Below are 13,597 nucleotides of genomic sequence, written 5' to 3'. Positions count from 1 at the left end.
ATCATTATTTTTGTATTTAAACAGTCATCTAACAATGTTACAAAATCAGGTAAAAATTCTGAACGTGCATTTCCCGTTGTGTATGAGAAGGGAAATCCCGTCTCGATCTCGTCTCGAAATTTTATGAGAAATAAAAAATCTCGTCTCGTCTCGTCTCGAACTAAAAATCCAATCTCGTCCATCCCTAGTTTATGTAGAGGTCGTGTTTTGTTTACAATTTGTTTAAAGTTATTGCAGTCATTTAAAACCTCGTTTAACCAAATAATACGATCTAATCATAAACAATAACTTGTCTCCTAGTTATATAACCAAACAGTAAAGCACAAATCAAGAAATTAACCCTAAAACAATAGAAACAAAATTTTGTCGACACTAGCGCCCAGTGTCACCGTACATGAACTAGACACGAAAAACGTGCTTCAAAATTTACAATGGGATGACAAGTCTACTTGTGTTGGTTAGTCTATGCTAGTATACTGTGACATTAGAAATATTCTTTGTAGTTTTGAATTTATTTTATTGTCTGGAAACCTTTAGGCCTAAACCAATTGTCTTTCATGCTGTAGGCCTAGTCATATTTTTGAGGTGTCAAAGGTTTTTACATTATACATTTTTGACGAAATCTATTGTAACTCATGTTATTTAATGATGAATAAAGATTTGATTTGATTTGAATTGTTCTCCAAGGGAGTCCATAGAAGCTAGCGGCCATCTTTGATTTGCCCGCCATAAGAGCAATGTTAATTTCGTTGATTTCTAGGGATGGTCAAGTCTCAAAATTTCGGGAAATTTTCGGGAAATTTTAAATTTTGTTACACGAGACGAGATTTCTTTTTGGCCGAGATTTTTATCAAGACGAGAATTAAAAAAAAAAAAATTAAAAACGCCTGCAGAAAGTTAATGCAATACCCGCAATACAGGAGCGTGTTGTAGTTGCGTTTCCTTTGCGAAGGCGTTCTTATTTAATTAATTCTTTAAATGTAAATATTACTTTAATTATTTTAATAATATTACTTTAATAACATTTGAGAAGTTTTGTTAAGTGTAAGCAGTGTGAGGAATGTTTTATTACTGTACTATAAAAAGTCAAAACAAGTAACTATTTTATAAAAATTAATATTGCTTTTATTTTATGATTTATTTTATTTTAGGATAAGTTGAAATCTATCCTAACTGATATCACTATGTTTTCTAATCGTAGGCATTTTTAATAAGTTAGGCGTTATTAATAAAAAAATGTTATGCTGATGTTTTTTAATAAAAGATTGTAAATATTCTTGCCTATTATCATTATTTTTGTATTTAAACAGTCATCTAACAATGTTACAAAATCAGGTAAAAATTTTGAACGTGCATTTCCCGTTGTGTATGAGAAGGGAAATCCCGTCTCGATCTCGTCTCGAAATTTTATGAGAAATAAAAAATCTCGTCTCGTCTCGTCTCGTCTCGAACTAAAAATCCAATCTCGTCCATCCATATTGATTTCAAACAGTTAATAAAGAATTATTTACTGTCCAAAAATATTTTTTCAAACACTAGAGTGATTGTACTTAAAATATCTAGTATACTGTGGGATTATAATTTTTCTTTGTAGTTCTTAAAGTGTTTTATGAGTTAGAACGTCGAGGCTCCAAGGACTTAATCTCTTAATCTATGGTGCTGTCTCTTGGGCGGAGAGAAAATGCCTTTGATCATAAATTTACCGCACAAACAGCATTGGTTAACCAAAATCTTAAGTATTGTAGTTCTAAACTTGACTCTTAGGTTGCAGCACACGTCACATATAGCTTTCAACCATTTGTGGATTTTTATTCCCCTAGAGAGTTTCAAATGGAGGTTTTGCTAGACCTACGTTAGTCTAGTGTCATCAAACATGGAGCTCGGAGCTCAATGGGCTCATATAATACCAAATCAATTGAGCATTATCTGATGTTACAGAGTTACCTTCCCAGAATTGCTAGACTTGAACAGCTTCATAGAGCAGGGAGGGGGAGAAGAGGTTAGCAACAGTGAGGGGTTGCCTGAAGAGCTGACTGTCAGCCGCTGTGACGACAGCAGCACCACGGACAGTGGCTCTGCACTGGACGACGAGAGTTGTCAGCCCAATCAGGAGATGACAAACACAGCAGATATCAACCAGGTCTGTACAGGAATGCAAACATTGTCAACTTTATGCTACTTTTTACAAATATCTCCGACTTCCTTCACCCTGCACACAATTTTTTTATGTCCAAACATCTTCCTACGTTAACATTCACCAACTGACAACAGATTGTGTTGGTGTTGGCCCCCGTGAAGTGGCAGGAGTGTCAATTTTCCCTCAAATCAAGGCTGTCCTTTATGACAAGACTAATCATTAGGGAAGGGAACCGGCTAGAATTAGCGATGGTGAAAGTAAAGAACTGAATTCGAGTGTCAGGATTTAACCCCCCTGCTCACTTGGCAAAGACCGGACGTCATTGGAAAACTTTATTAACAGAAAACTCCTGTAGTTATTAATAACCCTTTTTACATTGGTGTTACATTGGTGACTGCTAGGAATTTTTTAAAATATTATTCCTACTTCTGGCAATGTCTGATTCTCGAAATGTTGGTATAATTTGTTATTTAAATGCATTTAGTTCAGACTCACTTGTCTTAATACTTGACTGCATTGTTGTAGGACGATGATGAAGGCATCGATGTGAGTGGCGGCAGTTCTAATCACGTGGAGAATGAGAAGAACAGACGTCACGGACTGCCCAACGGACCGTACGTGTATCAGCTGTTCAGCATCATGATACATAGCGGCAGTGCTAGCGGTGGACACTACTATGCCTACATCAAGGACTTCTCCAACGGCGACTGGTTCTGCTTCAACGACACCAGTGTTACTAGGGTAAGAACTGTACTAAAACAAAACTGGCCATATGAATACTTGCCTATGTCAATATTAATAAACCTTCCATTTAGTAAAGTACAAGCTATACCCGTGCTTTGTAACGGGAAGAGGCCATAAAAGGGGAAAAATGCTGTTCTTTAGATCTGCTGTAGGAAATATTCACACATCAATTATTCATTTTAGAAACAAAACTTAATTGTTCTACTTAGTGTGGTAAAATTATTTTTTTAAACTTAGATAAAGTGTTTAAATTGCCAAGGCAACTATTACAGTGTTTAAGTGGTGCAGACGAGACTTAAAAAATACTTAACCTCTATGAATAATTTGGAAAACAATCACTTATTTAAAAGTGTAGACCTACTTACTATCAAAACCCTACTCATTTGAAGCCAATAGATGAAAATAAAATGATGATAAAATAGATGAATAAAATATACAGTACAAACAATAAAAAGAGGACTCTTATTACGTCAAGTATAAATTCAAGCATTTAATTTACATTAGCAATAAAAAGAAAGAGTTATACACATGGTGTCTAGTAGTTGGGAAAAACAAAAAAGTCGGGAATTAGTATTAAATTTCAAAATGGTCATGATAACTCGGAATTTAGTCTTTTTGCCGCGACAATCACGTTTCCGTGGCCACAGGAGACGATGTTGATGTCTACACACCTGCGGAAGATGTTCATGATTTTTCCACGATCGCGCTAGAAAGTGAACACATTTTCATTACCTCGGGGGATGACGATGATGTCTATGCGGCAGCAGGAGATAAACAGAATTTTGCCACGATCGCGCTAGACGAGATCACTTTTTTGTGACCGTGTGAGATTTTCATGAATTTATGTGGAAAAACATCAAAATTTCAAAATAATTTTTTTTAACCCCACCAAATTATTCTTTGCGTAGTTGCCGCTCGGGAAGTGTTAATAATATAAGATTGTGTAAATTTTCATTAACTACACTATCTTCTAACAACTCATTCACTTAAGTAAAGCTTTTCTATCCTCCTAGGCCATGTTTTCTTCCCAAAACTTTTTACTGAAACATTTTTGAGCTGACATTACTACCAAACATTATATATAGTAAATCTATTTTGGGGACCGATGGTGCTAGGCGAAAAAAAAAATTCTTCTCCTCCTATATGATATTATATAATAATTCAAAGCTAATGTTAAATCTACACTAGTTACTTATTTAGAAGGAAAAGTAAAGTTATACACCAGTTAGAGCTTAATTTAACATTACCCCTCTGTCTGGCAGATAACCAATGATGACATAGCCAAGACGTTTGGAGGTGGTGCTCTGAGGGGTTACTACAGTGGTGCCTACAGCTCCAGTACCAATGCCTACATGCTCATGTATAGACAGATCTCTTCTGACAACTGTAATGCTGTCAGAGTTGAGGATTTCCCTGAACACATAAAGGTAGGCCCTTGCATATATTGATGTAGAAGTACTAACGAGATGGGATAGTTGTTAAAATTGTTCTTGTAATTTATGTCTTGTTATATTTCCTATGTTCGATACAGTAATTTTTAATCCAAAACAAAACCAACTACTGTTGACTGTAGTGGATGTTGATCTTGGTCACAAACTCCTTAAAATCCTCTATTGTGTTGAGCTCAAGAAGACTTAGAATTTGAAATTTTACAATGGTGTGATTTTTCACTATAAGAAACTGTGACAGTATAGGTAAGATCTGTGACTTTCCAGTAAAAAAACCTTTCCTGACACACTGTTATACCTTGTCTTCTTGGGGAATGTAACCCGTATTACTTGGATAAAATTAACTCCTGAAAGGATTGGTGAAGCCTTTATGTTTGTCTTGAAACCATCAACCAGTTATGTCACCAAATTATAGCCGGAGCTTAAATTTTGAAGTAGACACTTTAAGGCTGCGGATTTCCTCTTTATTTCCACAAACTTTATTTTCAGTGGCTGCACAAGTCAGGGCCTTCTCACCCTTACCTTCTCAACTTTTAAACTCTGATAAAGCTGTTAATTTTGTCAACCATGGAAAAAGCTTGTTTGAACTGTAAATTTTGCAGCTACACATGAAAATAAGCATGATTCGATTTCTATTTTAGATTATTCAAATCTTTGTTGCGATCTTTGGGTCCCAGATATTTTAGGGTTGGGTCGGGCCAGAGAACCAAACTCTGAGCGAGTCGAGCCGAGCCAAACTTTTATTTTTGGGATTGCAGAGAGTGGATGCAGAGATGCTAATGGATAAAAATTGGATTGGTTTTTGTCGCTATCCTGGGTGATGTAAGGATTTTCTGCAATCGTGACAGACGATGATGATGTCGCTGTGGCTACGGAAGCTGTTTCCGATTTCACTGTAACTGCGGAAGATGTTCCAATATTGCCGTCACCGCAGAGGACATTTAAGATTTTAACGTGTAGGCCTAATAAGATTTTTATGTTAAAACTGGTTCATATGATGACAGGATCTTCACAGAGAGCTGCAGGACAAGTATGACATGGACCGAAGATTGAAGGAGAGACACTCTGAGATGTCTACGCTGAAAGTTCATTGTCATCATCCTACCAAGGGACTCACAGATGCCAAGGTGTATGTTCACAATGACACCTCGCTCTACGAAATCACCACCGAGGCCTACAATGTAAGACTCAGTTACATATTCGTTATTATATGCTGAAACCGCATTAGATGCTCGTGAGAGATTATGACGGTTGATGCTTGATTTATTTAAGTTAGTTTAGGTTCTTAAAACTCTTTTGTTGTCTCTAAAATGTTTATCAATCGGGTTTTACGTGGAAATTATGAATTGTTAACTCAGCAAACCTCATATTGTCCTAATTTTTTTTATTTTCATGGCTTGCAGGACTGGTTTTGTCTATGTTTATATCCTGGTTGTATGGTCAAAGCTAAACTAAAATCCCAGATACTTCTTTTCCTTAAAACAAAATTTTTTCTGCGTTTTGCCTTTGAATATCAAAGAAACTAATTAATTATATAAATTATTATTTAAAATTCAAACCAAATGTTAAACCACAAAATTGCGTGAAGACAAGTCTAGCTGACTGTTTTTTATTTCAATAGGTTTTGAAGCTGAGTGGACAAGTAGACAGAGCAAACTGTCGCTTGGTGTGTTACAACCCGATACAAGACACGATTGACGTCAGTTTCGACGAAAGAGAGAAAGAGACTCTAGCGGAGATAATGGCCACACAGAAAATAGAAGATTTGCTTTTGGAAATCAAAGATGATGACGAGGAGTTTGAAGTCTACCATCCTGGTTGTAAGTTTTGTCAGAGCATTTATCTTAGTGATTCATGTGCATATACGTTCATGTACATATATACATTCACACATACATTTTCAATAGTTATCGTAAGTTAAAAAATGACATTGTATTCAGAATGTTTGAAAATAATATCGCACAATTTTATATAGTAGAAACACATTTTTTGTGTAAGTCAAATATTTTGGTAAAGTGGTTTTTCATACATTCTCTAGACAATCCTATTGAGGAAATCTGTGTGCTTGAAATTCCTTTGGAATGAAAACTGTGCTTAAATGATTCAGCGATCGTGAGTATATATTCTCCACCATTACCAGGCTCCATACAGAATATATATAGGCCTACTTTCGTGTTGTCTAAATAACATAAAATATAAATATTGAGTAGCCTATAATTCATTTACACAATATACTTTCAACAATTTTAATAGTTGTGATATGCACAACATGAAACTACATAATCTTGGACATAACCACAGAAAACATACTACTATAACCCAGAATGCCAACGGCATGGTAAAAAGCGTTAAGTACCTACTTTGAGAGAGCTTTGCCTGTCATTTCGTTGGCAGCGCCACCATTCTGGGTTAAATAGTAGTATGTTTTCTGTGACATAACTGAAATTAGATCGCAAACATATATATATATATAACTATGCATAGCATACTATAACATACATAATATTTATTTTAATAAGTAAAGTACCTATTTTGTTTATAAATCATATTATATTAACGTTTGAAACGTTACTTTAAGCAGAGAGAACTAATCTTTGTCATGCAGCCTTCACTATTACTTATGTACTGTTCCGTGCAAAGAGTTCTAATAAAAGAAGGACAGAAAGTTAAATTCAAATCTTTCAAGCTCAAAAATCTTGTTTGATAAACTCTTCAATTTTCCTTAAAGACACGTATATTTTGACTAAAATAACTTTTTCCTACCACTGCATGAAAATTATTAATTATCAATTATTCTGCTTTATTATTTTTTCTTACTAAACCAGCTGATTTCACTGTTGGTGTTTCAATAAAACATTAACATCCTGTAAGCAAATAACATAACCTGAAAAAAGCAAACAACCTAAATGATACTTTTATACAACTAAAAGTTAATCTGTGTGTTATGATAAGTTAATTATGGTTGTGGTAAAGATCTTGTGTATATTACATGCACAAGCCACTATTGCCGCTCTCTACATGTACGGCCGCACACAGCGAAAGCTTCTTACGGCCATCTACAGTTCTTGAGCCACAATTACAGACTTTGTCATCTTAATGTACAAATAGCTATTTCCTTGTAAATCATCATTACCTTTGCTTTGAATTCATTTATTTGCATTTTCCCATTCCATTTAGGTCCACTTATCCTTTTCCTTTTTCCTGTTTCAGTTAATCCCTTCCTTTCCAACCTTTGTTCCTGGTTCCCTTTGTTTGGTAGCCTATTCAATAGAGGTTTCCGTCGGAGGAAGAAAAGCTTAATATCTTCAGGTATTTCAATCATAATGAAATTGTATTTTAAAATATAATAGAATCAGTTGTTGGGAATTCATTGTAGCAACCTAGTTTTAAATATCCATAAAGCTGATTTAGGTCCAGATAGTTCATGCCATGCACAGCAAATGCGCCGGTAAAGTGCTGTGCAAATTTGTTTTTCATGGATTATGAATACACAAAATTTCTTAATACAGGTCTAAAGAATATTAATATTTTATTAATTAAATATAATTTAATTTATTATTGTTAATTTGATTTTTTTCCATCATTATAATGATGCCAAGGCTCAAACCAATAGTCTAAGTTAGTAGATAAAAGTAAAAAAGTGTCAATTGCATATTCTTTAAAATTTAATTTCAGTATGATTCACAGAAAATTAAACATGGAGTTCATGCACTTGATCCTCTGTCTCTTTTTTATCCTGTCTGTAACGGGCCTTTCAAAGTTCTTGACAGGTTTAAACAAAAGTATATGGTATACAGGCTATTATAGGTTTTTAGTAGACACTGCCTGCTAGTATACAAGCACAATTTGAGCAAAATATTTACAGAGTTTCTTGATATTTAGTAGTAAAGCCTTCAGGATGTCCCGTCCGAAACAATGGAATGGCTGATTACTTGGATTCAAAATCAAACATATAACCCTTAAGTTACACATCATTTATTGTTTTATTTAAGTTTCGGTGTGCCAAGCCCAATTTCATTTTATTTTCCCATAGTTACAAACAGCTTCTTTTGCTCTAGTGTCTTTTAACATACCTATGAAAGAGACTTGTACACTACTATTCTCATCACAATATTTGGGTATTTCCTGTTAAAGGGAACATTCATTATTATCGATAATTTTTTTGATATATCGATATTTTTGTTTTTCAATCCATTACAAATTAACAACAACTAACTGATCTTGTTTAGGCTAAAATAGTCTATTATATGGATTAAGAAATGAAACTGTTCAAAGCTAACCTAACATAACAAACCATACTTGCTGTACCATTTAAAAATTCCGTTTGGGTTTGATAATAGAAAAGGCAAGTTAAACTCGAAATTTTTAAATGTTGCAGCAAGTTTGGTTAGTTATGTTAGGTTATTTTTTAGAACCGTTTCATTTCATTATTGTTTGTAGATACTGAACAATATTTATCGTAGTTGTCAGCTGCTATGTTTCAATTTGTTAATATCGATAATCGATACATTGAGAAAAAAATCATCAATAATAATGAATGTTCCCTTTAACAGGAAAGTATCCAATATTTTAGGTTAGCAATTTTATTAATTTAATTTCCATGTAGGTAACCTGAAAAAACAAAGAGTCCAGGAGCCAACAAATACACACCGTAAAACACAACACTGATTCGTCTAATATCTGTGTTATCTATTTTGTGTGTTTTTACGCCAGTGGAATTTTTTTCTTTTTGAAAGGGAATGGTCCAACCCCTGGTCTTGTTACTATCTAATGTTGACCTTTTTGTTAGATAGCATAATTAATTCATAGCCCAATGACAAATAATGGCATCTGGGGTTTGGAACCAATCTCTGGATTCAGACCAGCTACCTTCAGATTTGAAGGCGAGTTATGTTGAGTGAACTTATTACTCTCACATTTCAATTTTTTTTTAGTCTGACTCTAATTTTTCTCTAATAAGTAGTTGGACTCTTCCTTAAAAAAAAAAAAAAAAAAAAAAAAAAAAAAACTAGTTAAGCTAGTTAAGTAACTGTATTTTACAACATATTTCATTTCCAGGTGTAACTGTGAAAATGCACATTATCGATTTGGAAAAAGAAGATGTTCCGGAGGGCTCAATTCCGTTCCGCAGTTCTCTGACGAGCACGGTGGGAGAGTTGAAGAATCTGATTGCTACGTGTGACTCAGTTGACATCAAGCCAGAGGACATAGTGTTGGTGGTCGAACGCTACACTAACTACCATCTGCTGCTGGAGGACGACACGCAAACTCTTCAGGACGCTGGCTTGTCTTCTTGTAATAGGGTGAGGACAAAAAAAAGTCTCTAGAATACAGTTTTGTTATAGCGGTCGCTCAATGGAAAAACAGGATTAGTTGACAGGATATAGTCCTGAGAAAATCCAGAACTAAATGTATTACCACCCAAGGACGGATTATAAGTGGGGGGGGGGGGAGGTCTGCCCCTCCTGAGACCCAAGGGGCAAATGAAAAAGTGTTTTTTTTTAGGGAAGACACGTTTTCTTTGTGCAAACGGAGTTTCATGAATGTTTACGAAGCAAATAAGGTACGTCGTTGGGAGTTTTAACTCTTCTAAATTGGTCTTAAATCAAACCTTATTACAACAAAATGGTGCTAAAATCAGGTTTTCCCCAAAAAATTCTAAATTAACTCATAGTCCCCTGTTTTTCGGGAATCCCCGGTCTGTGGCCTCCCTGGATTTTACACACAAATTATGGGTCTAAAACGTCTTAAAATGTAAGTTTTTTAAGGCCCTGTTTTACAATAACCGACCTCAGTTTTTATCCTGAAAATTCATTTTCAAGCTAAATACTAAGTCGTCTTCATCCCTGTTGTGAGGAGGTGTCTTTATAAAAAATTTGGTATTTAGGAAATGAACATGTGTAAGTCAAGACCGCAGATTCATAATGGAAAAACAGGATCACTCAATAGAACATAGTCCTGAGAAAATCCAGAATTAAATGTATTGCCGCTCAGGGTCAGATTTATATGGAGGGGGGGAGGTCTCTCCCTCCTGAGACCCAAGGAGCAAATGAAAAAGTGTTTTTTTTTTAGGGAAGACACGTTTTCTTTGTGCAAACGGAGTTTCATGAAAGTTTACGAAGCAAATAAAGTACGTCACTGGGTGTTAACTCTTCTAAATTGGTCTTAAATCAAACCTTATTACAACAAGTCATGCACTTTCTCATCTGAAGACAGTATTGCAATGTACATCGAATCAACCATCTCAGTAGTAGAAACTTAGAGAGAAAATGAAAATAGAATTTTAGACACAGAATTTTGTAGCACAGTTTGTGATATGACTCATTGAACTCTTCAGCCTTTTACCTAGATGGTATGCAAAAGTCAACGGTTGGATATTCTGAGGAGAGGTGTCTATGTAATAGTTCCGTTAGTTCTAGAGTTGTAACTTTGCAGATGTACGTGAGCCGAGGTCCAGTAGAGAAGCCGTTTCTCTCCTCACGGTTGTACAGTCTGATTGATAGGTTTGAACATGTCATCACACTGCACATCGCACTGCCGGCCACCGACCCAGGTTAGACAATATATCACTTACTACCTCACTTTTTTATAAAAACACTTAAAAACGTATGTCTTATACTTATACCCTGAATCATTATTGAAAGATGGGTGCGTTCCATGTTTTTACTGATTTTTCATCACTAACGGCCATCTGTTTTTCATTTCATTATGCTAAGACGACAATGAAAAAAAAAACAAACAAGAAAACGGTATCAGCAAATGACACATACTTTCTCCCATTAGCTTGTCAACAACCTTTATCATAAGTAAGCAGTGGGAGTAACAAGCAGTGGAAAATCACAAAAGTTGCAATAACATTGGAACCGTAATGTTTACAGCAATGGGTGGTTGCACTATTTTGTTTAGAATTTTAAGGTCCATAACATACTGATTTTTATCAAACCCAGTTTTTTTTTCAATAATCCGATTTTCCTTTTTTTTAAATGGTTTTAAAGGAAAAATAACTTTTGAACCGTAATTTTTACAGCAATGGGAGCTATACCATTTTATTCAGGCTTAAAAGGGCTAATATAATAATCTTTTTTTAAATCGTTTGTGCCATTTTAGAAAAAACTCAATTTTTCTGCTATGGGAAAATCCCTTTTAAAAATTCAAATTTCAAAAAATAAAAAAAAACCTCATGGAGTTACCATGAATTAGTATCTACATACCAAATTTCATCAAAATTGTGGAGAAAGTAAAAACAGTTATGTTTGCAATTTGAATGCTAATAGTTTTGAAGATTAATTATAGCCTAGTTGAATGTTTTAGTGTTTATTTTAGATGTAAACTGTTAACCTGAAGAATTATTTAGGTTTTGTATAATTTATTGCTAAAAATTCAGTCTAAGTGTCTTTTTATTACACTGTAAAAAACTTTTGTGGTGAACCTTAATACAGATAACAGTAACATTGGACAACCATTTTAGTTATGGTATGTAAAGAAAGATCCCTCAAAAATATTGAAATTTTGGGGATATGAATTTATCCAGACCTTGCAAAATGAGTTTAAAGTTAGTTCCTAGCTCTTTAAAGTATGACATCGGATAAAGAGCCAAGACATTTCTTGCTGGATCCATAATTTTAGTATCTCAAACACACGATATTTGTAAACACGGAAGAACAGTGTAACTCAACATGAGATTTTGTTGATTTTAGATTTGGCCTTAAAACGTCATTAACACATGCAATAAAGTAGATTTTGCAACTGTTTTTTTTTTATTGTTAACTTATGATTAACCATTGATTACAGAAACTCTGGCCAGGTTATCAATACCTCCCCTCAGTTCAAATCAGGATTCCAGCAACAAACAAGGAGGGGATGCAGTCAACTCACAAGACAAAGGTAACCACTATGCTGTGCAAGCCCATATTCTGTTGTGTTAACCCTCCAGTACACGCATCGAGGACTCAGAGTCAGCGTATTTGAAAAAGCGTGCCAAAATAAGTGAATCGCAAGCAAATGACATGACTCGCCTTATACCTTCCCCCAATATCTTTCCAAGAACAATGGCGGTGTTTTGACCGTCTTAGCGTCAGTTGGCCCTGAGCTAAGAGGATGTAAAGTAAGGTGCGTGTAAAGTTGTCCATGATAGTAGCTCCAGCACCTGCTCCAAGCAACGAAGAAGAAAGAGGGCGATGTCACCTCTGTGATCGTGCCTACCCGATTTCAGTGCAGGGGATGTGGGTTCTTTGTGTGTCTTCAGCATGGGAATTCATATCTGTGCGCCACAAGTGATTTTAAGTTTAAATTCGTGTGCGTATTCTGGTGTTACTATTAGCTGCACATGTACTGGAGGATTAAGAGAACATCATAAATAATGTTATAATGTCAATAATTTAGGTAGAAACAGTTTGTATAATATCTATTCAAAAAATGTATTGTTTTTACAAAATGAATGTAGGGGTCAAAATGTTGTTTACCATGAATAGAATAGAATAGTGAATAATGAAATATGTCATCCTTTTTATTTTCATTAAAATTATAATGTATACTCAACTCGAAAACCCCTCTAGATCAAACTTTAGTAATGTTTTATGCAGAATTATTTGCCAAGTGGCTTTCACTTATTAAAAGAAGCAAAAGACAGAATTGTAACAAACAGCCATGCCACTGACTTGGCGAGGTGCCACAAGTTGAACCTTCTTGTGAAGTGATTGGCACGGTGACAACGTGTGGCATCTGCTAGCGTAGTTCAGTGTAGCGGCCATGACTTCTGTCGACCGTTTTGTCGGTGGGTTCTGATCACTGTTAAATACGTTTATTTGGCGTGTATGAATTTGTTTGACCCTTTCTAACTGTTCGTTGAGTTTGTCAACATTCCATACACTTTTGTTTGCCTTTAGTAATGTTCTTTTTGCTAGCTGAAGCAGTTTATAACTTATTCTTTCTTCTGCAAAGAGCGGTATTTTCTAAAAGAATTAGTTTTCTCAGATGTTTGAATTAATTAGAATTGAAAATTCTAACAATTTCACAAAATGTTGAACATTGTTTATAAAATGTAAAATTCTTAAACCATAAGAATATTATATGAAAGTGCAATGTGCCTGTCCAAACCTCTAATATTTTCTGTGTAGCTTTGTTGAGAGCTTATTGATTTAACTCATATTGTCTCTTTGAAAAAAGTGTTCCCTGAGATTGGTCAGTAAATTTACCGCACTAAAGCTGATTAGGGTTTTACGGATCCCATTCGGTTAAAAATGACTTTTTGGTTTGCAAAGAGTACAGA

At 34.9% G+C, this 13,597-nt stretch overlaps 1 protein-coding gene across 7 annotated transcripts in view; it reads left to right on the top strand.

The window, feature by feature from the left end:
• LOC128993779 (ubiquitin carboxyl-terminal hydrolase 47) overlaps positions 1 to 13,597 on the top strand; it is a 44,897-nt gene that overhangs the window by 20,419 nt on the left and 10,881 nt on the right. For all 7 annotated transcript variants that reach the window (XM_054417765.1, XM_054417766.1, XM_054417763.1 and 4 more), the window contains 8 exons: positions 1,939 to 2,140; positions 2,663 to 2,878; positions 4,144 to 4,308; positions 5,334 to 5,510; positions 5,951 to 6,149; positions 9,388 to 9,632; positions 10,765 to 10,882; positions 12,121 to 12,213. In XM_054417765.1, the coding sequence (XP_054273740.1) occupies positions 1,939 to 2,140; positions 2,663 to 2,878; positions 4,144 to 4,308; positions 5,334 to 5,510; positions 5,951 to 6,149; positions 9,388 to 9,632; positions 10,765 to 10,882; positions 12,121 to 12,213 (1,415 nt within the window). The remainder of the gene's footprint in view (positions 1 to 1,938; positions 2,141 to 2,662; positions 2,879 to 4,143; positions 4,309 to 5,333; positions 5,511 to 5,950; positions 6,150 to 9,387; positions 9,633 to 10,764; positions 10,883 to 12,120; positions 12,214 to 13,597) is intronic.

Source organism: Macrosteles quadrilineatus, unplaced genomic scaffold (assembly GCF_028750875.1).
Source record: "Macrosteles quadrilineatus isolate MER2022 unplaced genomic scaffold, UCM_ALF_1.0 Scaffold_5__1_contigs__length_97177068, whole genome shotgun sequence".
In the NCBI taxonomy this organism is placed as follows: domain Eukaryota; kingdom Metazoa; phylum Arthropoda; class Insecta; order Hemiptera; family Cicadellidae; genus Macrosteles; species Macrosteles quadrilineatus.
This window is presented reverse-complemented; position numbering and strand designations above follow the sequence as displayed.